This window comes from Anolis sagrei, chromosome 3, assembly GCF_037176765.1.
Source record: "Anolis sagrei isolate rAnoSag1 chromosome 3, rAnoSag1.mat, whole genome shotgun sequence".
In the NCBI taxonomy this organism is placed as follows: Eukaryota; Metazoa; Chordata; class Lepidosauria; order Squamata; family Dactyloidae; genus Anolis; species Anolis sagrei.
This window is the reverse complement of record NC_090023.1, coordinates 271,617,218-271,641,912: the sequence shown is the minus strand read 5'-3', so window position 1 is coordinate 271,641,912 and position 24,695 is coordinate 271,617,218. Positions and strand designations below refer to the sequence as shown.

The following is a 24,695-nucleotide window of genomic DNA, read 5'->3' as shown; positions in this document are numbered from 1 at the left end:
CCAGGTATTCCTGGACGACTTCTTTCCCAATTTGGGGTTGGATGTCCTCCAATCCCTCATCCACTCCATCTTGCTGAGGTTGAAGACTCTCTTTTTGTGAGAAGACCGAGGCAAAGAAGGCATTAAGTAGTTCTGCCTTTTCCCTGTCCCCTGTCAGCATTGCCCCATCTTCTCCTCGAAGAGGTCCTATCGCCTCCTTGTTTTTCCTTTTTCTACTGACATAAGAATAGAAGCCCTTTTTATTGTTTTTAATAACTTCTGTTATTGCCATTAGCTTTGCAGAGGTAAGTTCTTTACTGGCTGCACAATGACTGAAACAATTCCCATGCCCAACTTTTTAGTAATGTAGTCCTTCCCAATGAGGCCATTTCCATAGGGATGGAAGAGCACTCCCCCCCCTTCCCCAAACACTATCCATTCAAGCTCCATTCTGTCCTGAAAGAACAAACAATCAAACACTCTGGACAGATGGCTGTCCAGCCTCGATTTGAAAATCAAAATCCAAGCAATTTTATAGTAAAGCCAGCAGGATTGGCAAGGCCAAGGGGAAAATGTGCTGGAAGTGCAGTATTTTAATTACTTATTTACTTATTTATTTATTTACTAGCCGTCCCCTGCCACGCCTTGCTGTGGCCCATATGGGGGTTCTGTGTGGGAGGTTTGGCCCAATTCTATCGTTGGTGGGGTTCAGAATGCCCTGTGATTGTAGGTGAACTATAAATCCCAGCAACTACAACTCCCAAATGTCAAGGTCTATTTCCCCCAAACTTCATCTGTGTTCATATTTGGGCATATTAACTATTCATGCCAAGTTTGGTCCAGCCCCATCATTGTTTCAGTCCACAGCTCTTTGGATGTAGGTGAACTACAACTCCCAAACTCAAGGTCAACGCCACCAAACCCTTCGAGGGTTTTCTGTTGTTTATGGGAGTTCTGTGTCCCACATTTGGTTCATTTCCATCATTGGTGGAATTCAGAATGCTCTTTGATTGCAGGTGAACTATAAATTCCAGCAACTACAACTCGCAAATGACAAAATCAAAATTATTTGAGTGAAGGACATACATTGGGTTGTTAGGTGTACAATGTCCCAATTTGGTGTCAATTCGTCCAGTGGTTTTTGAGTTATGTTAATCCCAGAAACGAACATAGCATTTTTATTTATATAGACTAACTGTACCCACCACATGTTACTGTGGCCAACCTTCCCTTCCTTTTTCTCTCCTTCCTTCCCTCTTTCCTTCCTTCCCTCTTTTTCTTTCCCTATTTCTCTTCTTTCTTCTATCTCTACCTGTTTCTTTCTTCCTTTTCTTTGCTCTTTGGTTAGATCCTTCCTTCCTTCCTTCCTTCCTTCCTTCCTTCCTTCCTTCCTTCCTTCCTTCCTTCCCTATCTTTTGTTCCTCCTCTTCTTCCTTCCCTCTCTTTTTCCTTTCACTTTTTTATTTCCTTCTCTCCTTCCTTCCCTCTCCTTCCTTCTCTTTCCTTCCTTCCTTCCTTCCTTCCTTCCTTCCTTCCTTCCTTCTTTCCGTCCCTCCTTCTCTCCTTCCTTCCTTCCTTCCCTATCTTTTGTTCCTCCTCTCCTTCCTTCCCTCTCTTTTTCCTTTCACTTTTTCATTTCCTTCTCTCCTTCCTTCCTTCTCTTTCCTTCCTTCCTTCCTTCTTTCTTTCCGTCCCTCCTTCTCTCCTTCCTTCCTTCCTTCCTTCCTTCCCTATCTTTTGTTCCTCCTCTCCTTCCTTCCCTCTCTTTTTCCTTTCACTTTTTTTATTTCCTTCTCTCCTTCCTTCCTTCTCTTTCCTTCCTTCCTTCCTTCCTTCTTTCCGTCCCTCCTTCTCTCCTTCCTTCCTTCCTTCCTTCCTTCCTTCCTTCCTTCCTTCCTTCCTTCCCCCTTTCCCTCCTTCATTCCTTCCCCCTTTCCCTCCTTCATTCCTTCCCTCTTTCCCTCCTTCTCTCGTTACTTCTTGACTGTCCCTTCCATTTCATATTGTATTTATATCTTAAATAGAAAGAAGGAAAGAAGGAAGGAAGGAAGAAGGGAGGGAGGGAGGGAAAGAAGGGAAGGAAGTGAAAGAAAGAAGGAGGGACAGGAAGGAAGGATGGATAGGAAGAAGGAAGGAAAGAGGGAAAGGAAGGAGAGGGGTGAAGAAAGGAAGGAGGGAAGGAAATGAAGAAAGGGAAAGAAGGAGGAAAGGAAGGGAGGAAGGAAAGGAAGAAGGGATAGGAAGGAAGGGAAAGAAGGAAAGAAAGAAAGAAAGAAAAGAAAAGAAAGAGAGGAAGGAAGGAAGGAAGGAAGGAGGAAGGAAGGAAGGAAGGAAGGAAGGAAGGAAGGGGATGGAAGAAGGGGAGTGAGAGAGAGAAGGAAGGTCCTCTGTGCGGCAAGCTCCACCTCCACTCCCATGGTGCCCACTCTCGCTTGTGTGTGTGTATGTGTGTGTGTGTGGCTGTGCCCGCGCACCTGGCTCCTCATGCTTTAATGGCTGGCTGTTTCCCTGCGAGGAGGAGGGAGCGTGGCCATGGGTCTCTTTCTGGGTATGCAGTTTCTCCTTTGAGGACATGCAGTTTAGAAGTCCTTTCTGCTTTTTCCCCCCATTTTTTTTTAGTGAAGGACATACATTGGGTTGATATGTGTATCGTGTCCAAATGTGGTGCCAATTCCCCCAGTGGATTTTTAGTTCTGTTAATCCCACAAACGAACATTACATTTTTATTTATATAGATTGGAGTACCTTGCAGTTCTCCCTCTTGAAATGCATGTGGTTAGTTTTGAACAATTATCTCTCCAACCTGTGAAAGCCATTTTGGATCCTGATCCTGAGATCTGGGATATTAGCCCTCCTTCCTAATTTGGTGGCATCTACACATTTGAGACAGCAAAGCCTAGAGAAGGGAATGATGCTGGGGAAAGTGGACAGCAAAAGGAAGAGGGGCTGACCAAGGGCAAGATGGATGGATGGCATCCTTGAAGTGACTGGACTGACCTTGAAGGAGCTGGGGGTGGTGACGGCCGACAGGGATCTCTGGCGTGGGCTGGTCCATGAGGTCACAAAGAGTCGGAGACGACTGAACGAATGAACAACAACACACATTTGATAAGCTTGTCTTCTGTTCTATTGTCCAAGTCATGCACAGAATGGTTGAATAGCCCCCAAAGTTTCCAGGACTGAACCCTCTTTGTGACTGCCAACATGCTACTTCTCTTCAGAAGAAGGACAGAAGCATCCTTTGGGTTAAGACTCATTAAGACACGTGCGCCAACTGTGACCGTACCTCGTGAAGGCGGATCTGGCCAGGGTGGTCCATGCCTTAGTTGCCTCCAGATTGGACTACTGTAATGCACTCTACATGGGGCTACCCTTGAAAACAGCCTGGAAATTTCAACTGGTTCAATGAGCGGTGGCCAGGTTGTTAACTGGAGCTCCTTACAGAGAGCGATCATCCCTCCTGTTTAAGGAGCTCCATTGGCTGCCGTTCATTTACCGGTCCCAATTCAAGGTGCAGGTGCTCACCTACAAAACCCTGAACGGTTTGGGACCCGCCTACCTGCGTGACCGCATCTCTGTATACGAACCCACACAATCTCTTCGATCATCTGAAGAGGCCCTGCTCACACTCCCGCCTCCATCGCAAGCGTGATTGGTGGGGATGAGGGAGAGAGCCTTCTCGGTGGTGGCCCCTCGACTCTGGAACTCACTCCCCAAGGACATTAGGCAAGCTCCAACTCTGGCAGTCTTTAGGAGGAGCCTGAAAATGTGGTTGTTTCAGTGTGCCTTCCCTAATTAAGGAAACTCCCAGCAATATGTCCCTAAACTCACTTAATTAATGATTTAAGATTGTCTGCACATTTCTTCCCTCTCCAAAATTTCCATCCCAGTTACATGTCATCTTGTCATGCCCAGCATTATTTTTTTTTAAAAAAATAACTATTACATTTGGCCCAGCCATAGGTTTTTAAACGCGATGTGTTATTGTTAATGTTTGGCTTATTTTTGCTTATCAGTTTTATTGTTTTGTATTATTGTTGTTATTGTTTATTGTTGTATTGTGGGCTCGGCCTCGTGTAAGCTGCACCGAGTCCCTTGGGAGATGGTAGCGGGGTACGAAGCCTAGAGAAGGGAATGATGCTGGGGAAAGTGGAAGGCAAAAGGAAGAGGGGCCGACCAAGGGCAAGATGGATGGATGGCATCCTTGAAGTGACTGGACTGACCTTGAAGGAGCTGGGGGTGGTGACGGCTGACAGGGAGCTCTGGCGTGGGCTGGTCCATGAGGTCACCTAGAGAAGACAATGATGCTGGGGAAAGTGGAAGGCAAAAGGAAGAGGGGCCAACTAAGGGCAAGATGGATGGATGGCATCCTTGAAGTGACTGGACTGACCTTGAAGGAGCTGGGGGTGGTGACGGCTGACAGGGAGCTCTGGCGTGGGCTGGTCCATGAGGTCACCTAGAGAAGACAATGATGCTGGGGAAAGTGGAAGGCAAAAGGATGAGGGGCCAACCAAGGGCAAGATGGATGGATGGCATCCTTGAAGTGACTGGACTGACCTTGAAGGAGTTGGGGGTGGGGACGGCCGACAGGGAGCTCTGGCGTGGGCTGGTCCATGAGGTCACCTAGAGAAGATAATGATGCTGGGGAAAGTGGAAGGCAAAAGGAAGAGGGGCCGACCAAGGGCAAGATGGATGGATGGCATCCTTGAAGTGACTGGACTGACCTTGAAGGAGCTGGGGGTGGTGACGGCTGACAGGGAGCTCTGGCGTGGGATGGTCCATGAGGTCACCAAGAGTCGGAGACGACTGAACGAATGAACAACAACAACAAATAAAGTATTATTATTATTATTATTATTATTATTACTACTATTATTATTGGTTCGGTCCATCAACCAGTTCCCCAGCCACCAAATAAGTGCATTGTCGAGCCTATATTTGACTAACTTCATTGCAAGAATATGATGCCAATCTTCTTGCTGAAATAATGAGCAATATGCTGTGAGACTGATAGGTTTAATGTCCCAATGGGGACCTTGTGCATCTATGGTGGCCTCATCTGGTTCCAACTTCCAATGTCTCATTCCTGTTTCAGCAGAAGAAATGAAGCAACCCAGATGCCTCTGAAAGACCCCAGACAAGGTATTCTCCATCACTCACTTCTGCTTGGTCTTCAGGTCCATTGACCCCATGGATAGCCGGTCAAGAGGGGAACCGAACCCCGAGAAGCTCCTCTTCTTCTTGGTCTCAATGACATCATTTTCGAGGGACACCAGTTCATCCAAGAGCAGGAGCTTGGCGGCCAGGTCAGCGGCTGATTTATCTTCATCAGAGGGAGAAGAATGACCAGGTCCCAGAGGCAAGGAAGAGTCCAAACGTGGCTGGAAAAGGAGAAGAAACAGGATGGGAGAGCTTTGAGCCTTCATAGAATCACAGAATAATAGAGTCATAGAATCATAGAATCAAAGAGTTGGAAGAGACCTCATGGGCCATCATCCAGTCCAACCCCATTCTGCCAACAAGCAGGAATATTGCATTCAAATCACCCCTGACAGATGGCCACCCAGCCCCTGTTTAAAAGCTTCCAAAGAAGGAGCCTCCACCACACTCAGTACCACTGCTGAATGGCTCTCATAGTCAGGAAGTTCTTAGAATCATCATGGAATCAAAGGGTTGGAAGACCTCATGGGCCATCCAGTCCAACCCCATCCTGCCAAGAAGCAGGAATATGGCATTCAAATCACCCCTGACAGATGGCCATCCAGCCTCTGTTTAAAAGCTTCCAAAGAAGGAGCCTCCACCACACTCCGGGGCAGAGAGTTCCACTGCTAAACAGCTCTCACAGCCAGGAAGTTCTTCCTCATGTTCAGATGGAATCTCCTCTCTTTTAGTTTGAAGCCATTGTTCCATTGCGTCCTAGTCTCCAAGGAAGCAGAAATCAAGCTTGCTCCCTCCTCCTCCCTGTGGCTTCCTCTCACATATTAATACATGGCTATCATATCTCCTCTCAGCCTTCTCTTCTTCAGGCTAAACATGCCCAGCTCCTTAAGCTACTCCTCATAGGGCTTGTTCTCCAGACCCTTGATCCTTTGAGTCGCCCTCCTCTGGACACATTCCAGATTGTCAATATCTCTCTTGAATTGTGGTGCCCAGAATTGGACACAATATTCCAGGTGTGGTCTAACCAAAGCGGAATAGAGGGGTAGCATTACTTCCTTAGATCTAGACACTATGCTCCTATTGATGCAGGCCAAAATCCCATTGGCTTTTTTGGCCACCACATCACATTCCTGGCTCATGTTTAACTTGTTGTCCACGAGGACTCCAAGATCTTTTTCACACGTACTGCTCTTGAGCCAGGTGTCCCCCATTTTATATCTTTGCATTTCATTTTTCCTGCCAAAGTGGAGTATCTTGCATTTGTCACTTTTGAACTTCATTTTGTTAGTTTTGTGCCATCATCTCTCTAATCTGTCAGGATCCCTTTGAATCCTGCTCCTGTCCTCTGGAGTCTTGGCTCTCCCTCCCAATTTGGTGTGGTCTGCAAACTTGATGATCCTGCCTTCTAGCCCTTCATCTAAGTCATTAATGAAGATCCTGAACAAGACTGGGCCCAGGATGGAACCCTGCGTCACTTTTTCCAGGATGAAGAGGAAGCCTTGGGGAGAATCACCCTCTGGGTTTGTCCATTTAACCAATTCCAGATCCACCTCACCGTAGTTTTGCCTCGCCCACATTGGACTAGTTTCCTTGCCAAAAGTCATGGGGGACCTTGTCAAAGAAGGCCTTACTGAAATCCAGATATGCTACATCTAAAGAGACCATGTGGGCCATGAAGGAAAAGCACAATCAAGGCACCCTCAACAGATGGCCATCCAGCCTCTGTTTAATTGCCTCCAAGGAAGGAGCTTCTACTGGATTCCGAGGCAGAGAATTCCCTTCTTCTTACTGTCAGGAAGTTCTACCTAATGTTCAGGTGGAATCTCCTTGTTATGCCTCAGCTAGGATTCACCTTGCTCAAGATCTCACTGGGAAGCCAAACGTATAAATAAACAGTTTATTGAAAAAAAACACACACACAGTAAAAGAGTAAAAAATCCAAATAGGTAGGTGTCATATGTTCTATAGTTGATGGTGGTTGGTGGTGGTAGACCAGGCAGTTGGTGAAGGAAGGGTTAATATAAGTCTTGGTTCTAAAGGGCTGAGTAGTTTGTAAGTAACAGTTTACAGGTAAAAGCAATTAAGGGTGGAGGTATGCAGGGGATAGGTTGCAGCTGGGTGTTACTGGATTTAAGAAGCTAACCTTGGGACTGATCTTTGGGAGAAACGTATTGTCATATTTTGGTGGTGGATGCTGCTGGTTTTTCCCCCAGGTCTGTTGGATTTTCGGTATCCTGACCTGTCTCCTGTAATCTTGGAACTCTGGAACCTTGAACCTTTGGACTGGCTTTTGACTACGGAATTGGCTCTTGATCCCTGGACTTTGTTGATTGAACTCTTGGCGCTTGACCACTGGACTGGACCCTTCGACTGCGGTGTAACTTTTGCTATCCATTTTTGTTTATTCTGTGGCTGAGTGCTATCTTTATGTTTTATATTTTGGTCTATTAAAACAGCCAGCAAGTAAATGCTGTTTTAATTAAACTGTTTGACAAAACTGGGAGTTTGGTTCATCTCTACCTAAATAAGGCAGAGCCCTGGCAACGTGACAGTAGGATAAAAGGAGTCTCAAAAACCAGTGATAAGTCTCCAATGCAAAGATTAAAGCATAAACATAAATCCAAGGAGCAGGGTAAAATCATGAGCTTGAATGATCCAAAGACAAGGAATAAAACATCAACTTGTGTAATCCAAGAATCAAAGAACAAAAAGCCCTAAACAGTTCCAGTCTGGCTAACCTATCTGAACGTATCTCTCTTTATGAACCATCTAGGACTTTAAGATCGTCTGGGAAGGCCCTGCTCTCGATCCCGCCTTCCTCGCAAACACGTTTGGTGGGGATGAGAGACAGGGCCTTCTCAGTGGTGGCCCCTCGGCTATGGAACGCCTTCCCCAGAGATATAAGATCAGCTCCTTCCCTTCTAACATTCTGCAAGATGGTTAAGACCTGGCTGTTCGAGCAGGCTTTTTACTACTGGAGCATAATTAGACAAAAATGAATTATGGAATGTCTGATGATGCAATTGGATCACGATTTCAGTAAGGGGACGTTGAGGACTTGTTTTTATAGATATTCTAGTTTTTTTATATTTTTAAGATTACTGCAACACTCTCTACGTGGGGTTGCCTCTGAAGACTGCCCGGAAGCTGCAGCAAGTACAACGCATGGCAGCCAGACTACTAACGGGTGCTGGGTACAGGGAGCACACCACTCCGCTGTTACTCGAGCTCCACTGGCTGCCGATTAGCTTCCGAGCACAATTCAAAGTGCTGGTGTTAACCTATAAAGCCCTAAACGACTTCGGCCCTGTTTACCTCTCCGAACGTATTCTCCCCTATGAACCATCAAGACCATTAAGATCATCTGGAGGGGCCCTGCTCTCGGTCCCACCGCCTGCACAATCACGGCTGGTGGGGACGAGGGACAGGGCCTTCTCGGTGGTGTCTCCCCGGGTTTGGAACTCCCTCCCATTAGAGATCAGAACTACCCCCTCCCTCATGACGTTCAGGAAATTATCAAATACCTGGTTGTGGAATGTGGGATTTGACAACTGATTTAATTCTTTGCCCGCATGAAAGGAGGATGATGAACGGTAGTTTGGGATTGCGATTGTGTGGACGATTTGGCTCTTATAACTGTGATGATAATGTTTTTAATGTTTATGGTGCTTATATTTTAATCGTGTAATGAAGTGGCATTGTGTTGTTATTGTATATTTTTGTATGTTAACACATGTTGTGAACCGGTCCGAATCCCTCTTTGAAGGTGAGAGGGTCGGTATATAAAACCTCGAAATAATAAATAATAATAATAATAAATAATAATAATAATAATGCTGAACTGTTTTATAAATGTTTTTATAATTGTTTTTAACTGTACCCTGTTATTATTATGGCATCGAATCGCTGCCGATTGTGAACCGTCTTGAGTCATCTTTGGCTGAGAAAGGCAGCATAAAAATGCAGGAAATAAATAATAATAATAATAAATAACAATAATACACTTTTTTATACCCTGCCACCATCTCCCCGATGGGGACTCAGAGCGGCTTACATGGGGCCAAGCCCGGACAACATATTACAGCAAAATGAAACCAAAACATAAACAGCAAACAACATCAACAAAATTACAGAAAGAAAAAAGAAGCGAGACAATAGCAAAATAACATTCCACAAACACAATAACAAAGGGTGGGATAAACAGCAAACAACATAAAAACACACAGAGTTATGAAACTAAACTAAACTTCCCATTTGAAGGGGCGTGTACTCCAGTGGCAAGGACCTTGAGGGAGCAACAGCATCATGTTGTGCACCTACTCACCAAAGGCACAGCGGAAGAGCCAGGTTTTAAGGTTCTTTTTGAATGTCTCTAGCAAAGGGGCTTTCCTGATTTCTCCAGGTAGTGAGTTCCAGAGTCGGGGAGCCACAGAGGAGAAGGCTCTCTCCCTTGTGCCCACAAGACAAACTTGTGAGATTGGTGGGGCAGAAAGGAGGGCCTCCCCCAAAGATCGAAGGGCCTAGATTGGAATGTGGAGAGAGATAAGGTCACGAAGGTAGGTGGGTCCCAAACCATTTAGGGCTTTGTAGGTGATAACCTGTACCTTGAATTAGGGCCAGATACATGAGCTTGAGCATGGTAAAATCCCCAAGACTTAAAGCAAAACTTGACTAAGACATGGCTTGAAGCTAGAACCAAGGCAAGAGTTCCTTACTCTATCTGCTAGATCTGAAACCAAAAGCTATTCTTTCCCTAATTAAGGACAGCAAAGCATGAAAGCATTCCTTCAACCTTGAGTAGTCCCTCTCACTCTCACTTTCCCATGGCCTGGCTTGTACCTGGAATTCTTCACCTACAAAAGTAGTCTTGATTCTCTATCTAATCTCCCTTCCTGCCTGTCAGCTTCTAAAACAGTTTTGTTTTCACACAGAGAATCCCCCAAATCCCCCTCTGTCTGGGCATCTCCAGATTCTTCATCCTCATCCTCAGCTAGCTGAGCTACAACACTCCTTTCCTGTCATTTGGATCCATTGCTCTGAGTCCTTCAACCCATTATATTGTGAGCAGAGGAGCCTGGAGCAAAAGGTCTTGGCTGCATCTCCATCCAGAAGAGAAGAGGGAAAGCAGAGCCCATGGTACCCACAAAGCTCTACCAGTTGTCTAAAGATTGTGCCTTAGGATGCATCTACACCAGGTATGGGCCAACTTGGGCCCTCCATCTATTTTGGACTTCCACAATTCCTAATAGTCTACCAGCTGTTAGGAATGGTGGGAGTTGAAGTCCAAAACACCTGGAGGACCTGAGTTTGCCTATGCCTGATCTAAACCATTTGGCACAGAAGGTCAAAGACTTTGCACAACTACAACTCCCAGGATTCTGAAGCATTCAGGCATAGCAATTAAAGTGGAATTAAACCGCATTAATTCTAGTGTAGATGCACTCTCAGACCCCAAAGACACCACATTTCAGAGGCTGCAAAATGTGATGTGTGATTTGGCTTCTTACTTACTTACTTAGGCGATCCCTCGTAGTCCGAGGATGATGGTCCTCCAAGGTCGGTGTTCTGTCGATAAGTCCGTAGGTGACTGTGGAGCCCAATTCTTGATCTGAATCTTCTCCGGCAGTGAGGGCATTGGTTTCCAGGTGGAAGCCGGTCCCAGTTGGGGTTGGCTTGATGCGCCTTCTTCTTTGCACGTTTCTCTCTTTCGCCCTCCATTTGTACCTCTTCAAATTCCACAGCACTGCTGGCCACAGCTGACCTCCAGCTGGAGCGCTCAAGGGCCTGGGCTTCCCACTTTTCAGTGTCTATGCCAGAGATTTGAAGGTTGGCTTTGATGCCATCTTTTAGAAGGAAATTAAAAACATGGATTTGGGACCAGGCTTTTGGGTAACCTGGCAGATAGATAAAGGACAATGACGACTAGAATTGATAGGAACTGACAATGTGAAATGAATTTACGGATTCTGAGCCGACGAACGTTGAGCATGAGATTGGTTTTATTGATTGTGATGTACAATTGATTGTTTGAATTGTTATAATTGTTTTAATTGCTGATCATATATGTTTTATTTTTATTGTTTGTGTAGGCATCGAATTGTGCCTTTTGTAAGCCGCCCTGAGTCCCCCTCGGGGGTTTTAGAAGGGCGGGGTAGAAATACGCGAAATAATAAATAATCTTTAAATCTCTTTTCCTGTCCTCCAACATTCCGTTTTGCATTCTTGAGTTTGGAGTAGAGCAACTGCTTTGTGAGATGGTGGTCGGGCATCCGGACAATGTGGCCGGTCTAGTGGAGTTGATGGCAGAGGACCATCGCTTCAATGCTGGTGGTCTTTGCTTCTTCCAGCACACTGACATTTTTCCGCTTGTCTTCCCAAGAGATTTGCAGGATTTTCCGAAGGCAGCGCTGATGGAATCATTCCAGGAGTTGCATGTGACGCCGGTAGACAGTCCACGTCTTGCAAGCGTATAGCAGGGTTGGGAGGACAATAGCTCTATAAACAAGCCCCTTGGATTTGGTTTCTAATCCCACAGGAGATCCTCATATGAACTTCAAAGCCCCAATATGTCTTATTTTTTTCTGCTTCTACTCAGAAATAGTAACTTGGGGTGTCTCTACACTGTGGAATGAATGCAGCTTGACGCTACTTTAACTGCCATGACATGATGTCTTGGAATCCTGCATCAATAGGAGGATGGCTTCGTCTGGTCAAGACTTTTCAGCATTGAACACCTCTTTAGGAATCTCTAAGTCTTCCAATGTAATGCATGGTCCATTTCCAATGGAATTCAAGCACAGAGCCCGGTTGGAAGACCTAGATAGTCCTAAGAAGACAGTAGAACTGTGTTGCATTAAGTTAAGTGTGTCATTATTTGTCTTAATTTCATTTAATGATGGCATTTCAATACTACTACTACTACTACTACTAATAATAATAATAATAATAATAATATCAATGCAATGCAGAGTTCATGATATGGTACAGTATGGTGTCTAATGAACTCGTGAAGGATATTTTTCATGTCAACTCTCAAGGAACCAGAAACTACACTTATCTGGCATCTACTGGTACTTTCCCCCTTTGTCTTAGCTCTTGCAAATCTATCTGTCTTATTGCCAATATGGCTTTGAAACTACCTTGCTGTGCATTGCAAATGGGGCAAAACAGTATGGCAAACCGAGCTCTCCAACAAGGAAGGCTTCCTCTTGCAGGGAAAAGCCACCCATGGGCAATTTATTTATTTTGCTTTATTAATTTACACCTTTTTTATCCTGCCCTTCTAACCCCCCCCCCGGGGGGGGGGGGACTCAGAGTGGCTAACAAAGGCAGCAATTCAATGCCACAAATCAATAACACAGTATAAAACCATAAATACATACAGAGTTAAAACAATAGCAATTAATTATAACCAAATTATCATAACAGTCATTAAAACAATACTCAGTCCACAAACCCACTGATAGAACAATAAAACCGTATCCTCACACATATCGTCTTGCCAATCCATTTCCAGTTGTGGCGGCACGAGTGGTGCCACCTATGTGTAGAACTATTAGTTGCAAGATTTAACTTGTTGTATCATGCTTAATCCTGCCTTTTTTACCCTGCTTATGTATGGTTGGACTGATTGGTTTGGCTCCACCTCTTCCTGGAGGAGGGGAGTGCTTCCCTTTTCATTTTGCCATCAGAGTTTCTATCGGATGGACGTGAGTAAGAGACTTGGCTCTAAAAGCCCCTGCTTAAATTACCTCTCAGCACCAGTTCTGAGGTTTTTTACCCTTGAGACTTATGCTTCATGTTCAGACCAACCTGAACGACGTTGGAAGTCTCAAGCGCCTTCAAACCGGTTCTTTTGGCACCAGAGGAAGATCCTGAGTCTTCAAACATAGGCCATTTGAACTGGGGCTGTGGTTTGCTCTGGCATTCACAGCCATTGAGGAAAGAGGAAACAGGAAAAACTTCTCAGCTACAAACTCCTTGGACTTCAGAGATTGTAAAGTATATTTCCTTTATCCCTGTTGAAACATCAAGCTTATGCCTGAGAAAGATAACTCATTGTGAACAATAAATACCATTTCGAGTAATCTGTTGTGTTTTGGTCTTTGGGAGTTCCAGTTTCCTATAGGAGGGCAAGAAGCAATCCCCTGGGGAAAGATGCCACGTCCATGCCTCTCTCATTAAGAGTTATAGCCCTCAGGCGCGATGGCACACCAGTCAAAGTGCTGCTTTATGTTTATTGTCTGAAAGCCTGGTCCAAAAAACCAAGATGTTAATTTCTTCCTGAATGCCAGGAGGGATGGAGTCGATCGTATTTCATTTAGAAGCGTGTTCCTAAGGTGGGGGCTACAGCCGAGAAGACTCTGTCTCTCGTCCTCACCACCCACATTTGCGATGTTGTCGGGAGCGAGAACAGGGCCTCCCCGGATGATCTTAAGTAGAGGCAGATGCGTTCGGACAAGTAAGCTGGGCCAGAACTGTATAGAGCTTGATAGGTCAAAACTAGCACTTTGAATTGAGCTCAGAAGTGGACAGGCAGCCAGTGGAGTTGACACAACAAGGGGGTGGTATGCTCCCTGTATGTAGCTCCTGTTAGTAATCTGGCTGCCACCTGTTGGACTAACTGCAGTTTCTGAACTGTCTTCAAAGGCAGCCCCACGTAGAGTGCATTGCAGTAATCTATTCGGGATGTGACCAGAGTGTGGACCACTGTGGCCAGATCAGACTTCCCAAGGTACGGGCGCAGCTGGCACACAGGTTTTAACTGTGCAAAAGCCCCCCTGGCCACCGCCGAAACCAGAGGTTCCAGGCTCAGCAATGAGTCCAGGATCACTCCCAAGCTGTGAACCTGCGTCTTCAGGGGGAGTGTAACCTGTTGGGGTTCAGCCTCTGTGTGACCCTGTACCTGATTCTTTGATTGTATTTCCTGATGCCAATGTAGATGCCAATGATAATTCTGAGGCCAATGTAGATGTTAATACTGATGATTGGTGAAAATCCTACACCCTTGGAAAGTGAAAGTCAAAGTTCCCATGAGAACATTCATTCCGAACTGAGCGGAGAAGTTTCACTCCCCTTTTCTCCCAGCCTTAGTTCCCCAGAGAATCTGACACCTGGTCAGCCTAATGAGGGAAGGAGGGGGCAGATTTGGCAGAGCAGGAGAGAAGCACAAAGTTTACAGAGGTCAGAAAGATTGAGAGAAATGCAAACAAAAACTTCAGGCGTGTCTCGTAATAGATTTCTCTCCTTTAAGAGTTCCAGGTCTGAAGCTGTGGAGGCCTCCTGATTCAAGTGGCTGGGTTTCTCGTAGTTTCTCAAGTTGTTCCAAGTGTCGTTAGCTGGGAGCTAGCAGATTTCAGGATTCATCAACGGTAACTCACTGTTTGCTGTGGTTTTTTATGGGCTTGTTCACGGACATTGCTCATTGCTGTTTTGCTATGGTTTTTATTTACCTCTTATTCTTCCTCTGCTTGCATTCAACGTTCTTCAATAAAAGGATTGTATTCCTACAGTCAAGTGTGGTGGATTGTTGTCAAGAGGGTCCGGTTTCCTGCCTAGCACCCAGCGTAGATCATCTACTAAGGTGACCAAGGCTGTCTTAGTTCCATGTCCCGGCCTAAAGCCAGACTGTGCCAGATCAAGATAATCAGGAAATGAAGCCATGCAAGGGCTTACCTCTCTCTGAGCCTGGAAGGCGTTGCCGGAACGCCACTGCACCAAGGCCACAGCCAGCACCAAACTCCCTGCTACTCGCCGACAAAGCACCATCTGCAAGGGAAAATGAACAGCTTGTGACTCAAGGGCTAGGAGATCTATCATGTCCAATGCACACCATGCAGCGGACATCAATGCTCTTGGGAGCTACCAAAAGTTTACAAACATAAGCCTTAAGAAGGATAACAGCACAATAAAGATGGGAAGTCCAAAATCCAGGACTTGGACTGTGCCACTTAATCATTCCTCAAAGGTCTATTGAAATGGAAAGGTCTTCACTTGGAGAAGTGTTATCAAGCCAAGATCTCTCCCCCCCCCCCCCCAATGATGTATAGTTCATTAAGAGACTAAAAGCAAATATATGTTTTTTTTTCTTTTTATTAAAAACCTTTCTTGGTGGTCTGGAGTTGTGAAATCCTGGAACCTTAGAAATTCAGGAGCAGACCTAGCAGCAGCTGTACCCTACAAACGATCAATTTTAATGTATTGTCGAAGGCATGGCTGGAATCACTGGGTTGATGTTGGTTTTTTTGGGCTATATGGCCATGGTCTAGAGGCATTCTCTCCTGACGTTTTGCCTGCATCTATGGAAAGCATACTCAGAGGTCTGTTGGAACTAGGAAAGTGGGTTTATATATCTGTGGAATGACCAGGGTGGGACAAAGGACTCTTGCCTGCTGGAGCTAGGTGTGAATGTTTCCACTGACCACCTTGATTAGCATATAATGGCCTGACAGTGCTTGGAGCAAACTTTTGTTGAGAGGTGATTAGATGTCCTTGTTTGATCCACCCAGAGGAAAAGTGTTCTTGCCATACATCAAGAGAACTACTGACTGCATAGGGAGGCTGATGAGGAAACACAACATACAAACTATCTACAGACCCACCAAGAAAATCCAGCAAGTGCTCCATTCAGCAAAGGACAAGAGGGATCCTCTCACTTCTGCAGGAGTCTACCGTGTACCATGCAGTTGTGGACAAGTCTCCATAGGGACCACCAAACGCAGAAGCATTGCCCAGACACGAATCAAGGAACATGAAAGGCACTGCAGACTACGTCAACCAGAGAAGTCAGCCATAGCTGAGCACCTGATGAACCAACCTGGACACAACGTATTATTGGAGAACACAGAAATGCTGGACCACACCAACAACCACCATGTCTGACTACACAGAGAAGCCACTGAAATCCACAAGCATGTGGACAATTTCAACAGAAAGGAAGAGACCATGAAAATGAACAAAATCTGGCAACCAGTATTTAAAATCTCTAAAATTACAACAGGAAAACAACAGAGAGGAAACAGACAAAGCCATCTAATCACCTCTCAACAAAAGTTTGCTCCAGGCACTGTCAGGCCATTATATGCTAATCAAGGTGGTCAGTTGAAACATTCACACCTAGCTCCAGCAGACAAGAGTCCTTTGTCTCACCCTGGTCATTCCATAGATATATAAACCCATTTTCCTAGTTCCAACAGACCTCACTACCTCTGAGGATGCTTACCATAGATGCAGGTGAAACGTCAGGAGAGAATGCCTCTACACGATGGCCATATAGCCCGAAAAAACCTACAACAACCCACTGGGTTTATATATCTGTGGAATGACCAGGGTGGGACAAAGAACTCTTGTCTGTTGGAGCTAGGTGCTTCTTTTTTGACTTGGGTGATGGTTGGAGTTTTTATGTAGATCTCTATCTGTGTGTGTGTGTGGGTTTTCTGTAAATGGCGTGACCCAATTGTTGATCTGGTTTACAGATGACTAGGACGTCTAGAAAAGGCAGTGTTTCTTCATTTTCTTTTTCCATGGTGAATTGGATGTTTGGGTGGATGCTGTTGAGATGCTCCAGGAACCCGTTGAGTTCTTCTTCTCCAGGGCTAGCCTTGGTTAGGACCTGGATAGGAGACCTCCAAAGAATCCAAGTGCTGGAGCCTATTTCAGAAGAAGCCATCTCTGAGTTTTCCTTGCCTGAGAAAAACCCTCTGAAATTTGTGAAGCCACCGTAAGTTGATAGGTGACTAACTACATCCAGTGTAGTGTTGTGCTTTGAGTGTTGGACTACAACTCTAAATACCAGGGTCCAAATTCTTTGTTTATCATGGAACACTCTCTCAGCTTCAGAGGAAGCCATAAGCTGAGAATACCTTATGATAGATTTGCTTAGGGTCTCCATAAGTCAGAAATGACTTGGAGGTACACAACAACAACTCCATATCTCTTCTGAGTCTCCTCTCTTCAGACTAAACATTCTCCCATTTCCTCTCAGTTTCACAACTTTTTACAACTTTAGTTGCTCTCTTCTGGACACTTTCCACTTTGTCAATTTCCTTTCTAAACTCTGGTGTCCTGAACTGACACTGAGATCCGGCCAAAGCAAAACAAAACGGTTTGATTACATTCCTTGATCCGACCACTACGGTCCTCTGACCGGGAATGGCATTGGCCTTTATTGTCGCTGCAACACAGCCTTGGCTCAGGTTTTGCATTAGAAAAAAGAGGGGATGGACTGGGACAAAGGGATTAAATAGGCACCGATATAGATATCGTTGCGGTGTTGTTTCTTTTCCTCCTTGGATCTGCTTCATTCCTTTCTGAGGCCTTTGGGGTTCCGCAGAGGACTGTCCTGCCTCTCAAGTGTGAAGCTGGAGTTTATCACTCTTGCAAGGAACCACATCCTGGTTATCTGGATTCGGAAGCGGGATGTAAAAATAAACGGCCAGGTTAAATACACACATTCTTTTTTTTCTTCGGTGGAACATCTGCAGGGCTGTTGTCCATTCATCCCGGGAGCTAAAAATAAGCCCCTGAATGCGAATCAAAATAAACACAGTGGGACTGGCCTTACAAAAGGCGACTCAGGCAAAATTAGAAGCGGAAGAGCCGGCAAAGGCAGAAAAGCCAGCAAATGGCACTTGCTGCACCCATTCCTCATGGAGAGCAAGAGGGGAGCAGACATGGGGGACGGAGGGTGGGAGCACCCTCGGTCTCCAGCCACTTAGCAAGGTTTCCTGTTTGGAAAAGCAATGCTTACTCTGCCCTTAACAGCTGGCATCGGCACCAAGGAGATGGAGAACAGCTGGAGGCTTCACACAGTTTTGCAGCAATTGTGCTCCATTGATGCATGAATTGATGCATCAAGAGGAGCCTAGTGTCCAGGGAAGTCATGCTCCCCATGCTCTATTCTGCCTTGGTTAGACCACACCGGACACACCTGTGTCCAATTCTGGGTACCACAATTGAAGGAAGATATTGGCAATCTAGAATGTGTCTAGAGGACGACGACTAAAATGATCAAGGGTCTGGAGAACAAGCCCTATGAGGAGCGGCTTAAAGGGCTGGGCATGTTTAGCCTGAAGAAGAGAAGGCTGAGAGGAGACATGCTTGTTGTTCATTCATTTAGTTGCTTCCAACTCTTTGTGACCTCATGGACCAGCCCACACCAGAGCTCCCTGTCGGCCGCCACCATCCCCAGCTCCTTCAAGATCAAGCCAGTCACTTCAAGGATGCCATTCTCCCACCCTGCCCTTAGTCAGCCCCTCTTCCTTTTTTCCTTCCATTTTCCCCAGCATCATTGTCTTCTCTAAGCTTTCCTGTCTTCTCATTACATGGCCAAAATACTTCATCTCTGCCTCTTCTATCCTTCCCTCCAATGAGAAGCCGGGCTTTCTTTCCTGATGTATGGACTGGTTGGATCTTCTCATGGTCCAAGGCACTCTCAGAACTTTCTTCCAACACCACAGTTCAAAAGCATCTATCTTCCTTCACTCAGCCTTCCCTATGGTCCTGCTTTCAGAAATGCTGACCATGTATAAATATGCGAGGAATAGTCACAGGGAGGAGGGACAAGCTTGTTTTCTGCTTCCCTGGAGACTAGGATGCAATGGAGCAATGGCTTCATACTACAAGAAAGGAGATTCCACCTGAACACGAGGAAGAACTTCCTGACTATGAGAGCTGTTCAGCAGTGGAACTCTCTGCACCAGGGTGTGGTGGAGGCTCCTTCTTTGGAGGCTTTTAAACAGAGTCTGGATGGCCATCTGTTGGGGGTGCTTTGAACACGATTTTCCTGCTTCTTGGCAGAATGGGGTTGGATTGCATGGCCCATGAGGTCTCTTCCAACTCAATGATTCTATGATTGCAAATGTTGTACCTTGCACTTGGAGGCGCATATGTGAAGCTCATCCATGATGGGCAACTCTGTGAGCCACATTCTTAAAGAAAAGGCAGGTATCAATAATATTGATCCACTGACTGACTGATGCAGAATTCTCCTTTTTTGGACCAAGGCACAATAGTACCATATAATATCATACAATCACAGCACTGGAAGGAACTCCCAGTGGTAATCCAGTCCAACCCCTTCTGCCAAGGGATGAAGACACTATGTAAACACTCTTAACAGATGACCATAAAGGCTCCACTTAAAAAATTCGAACCACATGAATGGATTGCAATGTTGTGCGTTGCACTTGGAGGCACATCCATGATGGGCAACTCACATTCTTAAAGAAAAGGTGGGCATCAATAATATTGATCCACTGAGTGACTGATTGATTGATGCGGAATCGCCCTTTTTTGCACCAAGGCACAATAGCACCACCTAGTATTATAGAGTCAAAGCATTGGAAGGAACTCCCAATGGTAATCCATTCCAACCCCTTCTGCCAGGGAGAAAGACACTATCTAAACACTCTCAACAGATGGCCATACAGGAAAGGGGGGATATCGGTAATATTGATCCACTGGCTGATGGGTTGATGTAAAATATTGCCATAAAATCGCAGCATTGGAAGGGACTTTCAAAGACCTTCCAGCCCAACCACATTCAGTCAGGCAGGAAAACACAAACCAAGCCCTCCCAGCAGATGGCCATCCAGCCTCTGCTTAAAAATCTCCAGGAAAGGAAGGAGACTCCGACATACTTTTAGGAAACAGCAGATTCTGCTGCCAAACAGCTCTGATACTCAGGCAATTCTTCCTAATATTTAGGTGGAATCTCTTTTCCTTCAGCTTAAATCTCTTCTTCTATTGTATTGTTGTCTCTGGAGCAGCAGACAACAAGCTTGCTCTTCTTTGAATGGGACATCCTTTCAGATAATTAAACATGACTCTCATGAATGCATCTCAGCCTTCTCTTCTCTAAGCTAAACATCCAAAGCTCCCTAAGCCTTTTCTCAGAGGGATCCATGGTTTCCAGACCTTTGGCCCTTTTCTGGACACCTTCCATTCTGTCCATCTTCTTGAATTGCCATCCTGTCCATCTCCTTCTTGACCTGCTTTTTCCAGAACTTGACACTCCAACTGAAGTCCGACCACAGCAGAATAGAGCTGAATGTTGACTTTCCTTGATATAGGCCAGTGATTCTCCAGATGTTTTGGCCTTCAAATCCCAGAAATCCTAACAGCTGCTCAACTGGCTGGGATTTCTGGTAGTTGTAGGCCAAAACACTCTATAATTGTTGATGTTGCCTAGAATTACATTGGCCTTTTTAGCTGCTACTAAGACCCCAAGTGGCGCAGTGGGTTAAAGTGCTGAGCTGCTGAACTTGCTGACCCAAGGTCAGCAGTTCAAATTTGGGGAGCAGGGTGAGTTCTTGCTGTAAGCCCCAGCTTCTGCCAACCTAGTGGTTTGAAAACATACAAATGTGAGTAGATCGGGTTGTGGTGCAGATGGTTGGGAGTCAGATGCATTAAAATCACTACTGACTGAAAGTTCATGAGTTCAAAGCCAGCCTGAGTCAGAGTAAGCTCCTGACCATTTGTTTAGCTTGCTGTCGACCTTTGCAGTCCAAAAGACTGTTGCATCTCTCAAGTAGGAAATTTAGGTTATGCGAAGAAGCTAATTTAACTAATTTACAATGCCATGTTGTACTTTGGCCACATAATGAGAAGACAGGAAAAGCTTAGAGAAGACAGTTATGCTGGGGAAAATGGAAGGAAAAAGGAAGAGGGGCCTACCAAGGGTAAGGTGGATAGATGGTATCCTTGAAGTGACTGGCTTGACCTTGAAGGAGCTCAGGGTGGTGATGGCCGACAGGGAGCTCTGACATGGGCTGGTCCATGAGGTCACAAAGAGTCAGAAGCGACTGAATGAATAAACAAGAACACAATGTCATAAAACTCCCTAGCAGTATGCAAAAGAATGAGGAAGTACTCCATCAGAATCACAAGTGGATGGTGAAGCGACAGCTCCCCCAGTGGCCAGAATTTAAAGTATACCCTCATGAAGCTGGAAAGTTAAATAATCTCCATGTCTTTTTCTATATATGTTGTGAGTCTATTGAATGTTTGCCATGTATATGTGCATTGTGATCCACCCTGAGTCCCCTGCAGGATGAGAAGGGCAGAGTATAAATACTGTAAATAAGACTAAATAATCAATAGTGACCGCTCCAGGAGGAAGGTAACAGCGCTCCATGCAGTCATGCCGGCCACATGACCTTGGAGGCATCTATGGATAATGCCTGCTCTTCGGCTTAGAAATGGATATGAGCACCAACCCCCAGAGTTGGAAACGACTGGACTTAAGGTCAGGGGAAAACCTTTACCTTTACCTAAGACCCCTGGTCTTCCTGGTCTATAATGTTCTTCATCTCTAGTGTCATTGCCAACTGCAGGCTCTAACAATAAACAAAGAAGAATGTATTGTCGAAGGGTTTCATGGCTGGAATCACTAGGTTCTTGTGGGTTTTTTGGGGCTATAGGGCCATGTTCTAGAGGCATTCTCTCCTGACGTTTCGCCTGCATCTATGGCAAGCATCCTCAGAGGTAGTGAGGCCTCACCACCTCTGAGGATGCTTGCCATAGATGCAGGCGAAACGTCAGGAGAAATGCCTCTAGAACATGGCCCTATAGCCCTAAAAACCCCACAAGAACCTAACAAAGAGGAACTTTATTGAAACCTAGAGAATAAAAAACTCAGTCTGCATTTAGAAGAAAGTGTTTGCTCTCTTGGTCGTGAAGCTTGGCTTATGCTGGTGGCGGCAGAGGGAACTTAACTTTGGAATCATGGAACTGCTTGACAGCTGGTCTGAGGCACTTGCTAGCAGCAATCTCTTCATCCTTCATGATTTGTATCGAATGAGCACGAGCCCTTTTGCAGGTTCCCATATTATGATAGCAGTGTGTAACAGCTCCAGCTGTTGTCAAATCCCTGTCTTCCCTATACATGTTGTGACTTCCACTGCCAGGGTCATATCACAGCCAGGTGCCAAAGTTTTTCACCCTCAGTGGAGATTTCTCAAAATCCTGCCCACAGTACACAATCTCTCCTGAAGACCAGGGAAGTCATGCTCCCCATGCCCTATCCTGCCTTGGTTAGACCACACCTGGCATAGCTTGTCCAATTCTGGGCACCACAATTGAAAGGAGACATTGACAAGCTGGAATGTGAGAGGAAGTCATAGGGAGGAGGGAGCAAGCTCGTTTTCTGCTGCCCTGGAGACTAGGACACAATGGAGCAATGGCTTCAAACTAGAAGAAAAGTGATTCCACCTGAACATGAGAACATGAGAACATGAGAAATAACTTCCTGACTGTGAGAGCTGTGGAACTCTCTGCCCTGGAGTGTGGTGGAGGCTCCTTCTCTGGAGGCTTTTAAACAGAGGCTGGATGGCCATCTGTTGGGAGTGCTTTGAATGCAACTGGATGGCCCATGAGGTCTCTTCCAACTCTATGATTCATCATCATCATCATCATCATCATCATCATCATCATCCGTGGGCTGATCATTCAAAATCCATCAAATTTGTAATCGTTTGCAGCAGCCACCCAAAATATCTGCTGCAAATTCCTAAAGACGTCAGCAGCAGATCACCAAAGGGATAAGAAATTGTTGCTACTTCTGTTATTGTTCGCCTGACATCTTTCACAGTAATTTATTGTTTTGTTCCTGTTTTCCACTCAACAAGGCTCTTGTTTAATGAAAGTATGTTTAGTTTCAGATCATTTTATAATAGGCAGAGTAAACTCAACTTGACATAAAAAACGGAAACTATATGTGGCCACATCTCCTTCCTTCTCCATTGCAAAGTTTTGAACTTGAGAATGATGCAAGTAAAATGAATGGAGAGTCGAATGTGGGCAGGAAGCAGAAAGTTCCCATCGTTACTTGAATCTAATGCTCACCTTTTTGAGGATACCTCGCCAAAATTAAGGTGCACATTAGATTTGTGTAATATGGTGACCTTAGTGTTGAGCCCAAGCAAAAGGGGGAGCTGCTTCTATTTGAGGGATGTCATCTCTCATTTAATGGCTATGGCTCAATGCTATGCAATCTTGGGATTTGTAGTTTGGTAAGGAATCTGTACTCTTTGGCAGAGAAGGTCAAAACCTTATCAAACTAAACCCCCCATGATTCCATAGCCTTGGACCAAAGTATTTAAAGTGGATCCATTCTACAGCAAGGTTTTAACTAAGCCTGAACTACTTAAAGTAACCAAACACTTTTAAGTCAATATTTTGAAACAGCTAAGCTTTATACCTGAATTGTTCTCTTAAATAAACATCATGGTTTTGTTGTTCACAACATCTGTCTTGCATGTGCTTCTGTGGGTGAAGTTTTAAAAAGCAGTTTCATGCAGCAAACAAGAGTCTATGGTGGCAGTGCATAATTTAAAGAACAATCTTTTAGTGTTGACTCAGAACACAAGCCTGAAGGCTAATCCAACACACTTTTGCCTAAGATACTTCCAGCAAGCCAAGGGCTTAGCAGTGCTTCTCTTTTTGGTGGTGGCCAGAGAGTTTTCAAAAAAGTTTTCCGACCAGAAGAAAGTTCCATCTTTCCTTACACCTTTTTGTTTTGGGCTTTTCCACACAGAAACCTCATTCCAATCACAAGTGGTGTTCCGTGTTTGGGGATTTTGTTCCTTCAAATAAAGCCTCAAACTTTTATAAGGTCTAATACCAAAGGCCACAATCTATATATTTAGTCCAAAGATAACAAAGCTCAACATGAGTCAACAGTGTGATGCAGCAGCTAAAAAGGCCAACGTGATCCTAGGCTGTGTCAATAGGACTCCAGTATAAAGATTGAGAGAAGGATACCCAGATCCATAAGATGCTCTTCAGAGGGACTGGTGGTTTCCAGACCTTTGATCATTGTTGTCTCCATCTCCTTCTTGAATTCTGTTGCCCAGAAATAGAAGGAGGGCTATTATTCTAGGAAAAGATGTCCAACCAAAGCAGAAGAGAGTGGGACAAGGACATGATCAAGAGAAGTCCTGGTCCTCCTCTCTTCTGCTAACCTGGAATAATAGCTCGGTGTCCAGTTCTGGGCAGCACAATTCAAGAAGGAGATGGAGACAACAATGATCAAAGGTCTGGAACCCACAAATCCTGCTGAAGAGCATCTTAGGGATCTGGGTACCTTTAGCTTGGAGAAAATAAGGCTGAGAAGAGACTTGAGAGACATGAAAGGAGGTCCCTGTGAGGACAAGAAGGGCCAAGCTTGTTTTCTGCTGCTTTAGAGATCAGGGTACAACAGAGCCAGGAAAAATTTATCCTGAAAACTTTCTCAAGGTGTGTGTGTGTGTGTGTGTGTGTGAGAGAGAGAGAGAGAGAGAGAGAGGAACGACTTGAGAAACTGCAAGTAGCTTCTGGTGTGAGAGAATTGGCCATCTGCAAAGATGTTGCCCAGGAGATTCCATCTGACATTAGGAAGAACTTCCTGACTGTAAGAGCTGTTCAGTAGTGGAACTCTCTGCCCCGGAGTGTGGTGGAGGCTCCTTCTTTGGAGGCTTTTAAATAGAGGCTGGATGGCCATCTGTCGGGGGAGCTTTGAATGCAATTTTTCTGCTTCTTGGCAGAATGGGGTTGGACTGGATGGCCCACGAGGTCTC

At 45.3% G+C, this 24,695-nt stretch overlaps 1 protein-coding gene across 2 annotated transcripts in view; it reads right to left on the bottom strand.

The window, feature by feature from the left end:
• OSTN (osteocrin) overlaps positions 1-24,695 on the bottom strand; it is a 54,069-nt gene that overhangs the window by 17,263 nt on the left and 12,111 nt on the right. For both annotated transcript variants that reach the window (XM_067466138.1, XM_067466137.1), the window contains exons 2-3: positions 14,815-14,907; positions 5,140-5,360 (exon numbers count right to left, since the gene is read on the bottom strand). In XM_067466138.1, coding sequence (XP_067322239.1) covers positions 5,140-5,360; positions 14,815-14,907 — 314 coding nt within the window. The remainder of the gene's footprint in view (positions 1-5,139; positions 5,361-14,814; positions 14,908-24,695) is intronic.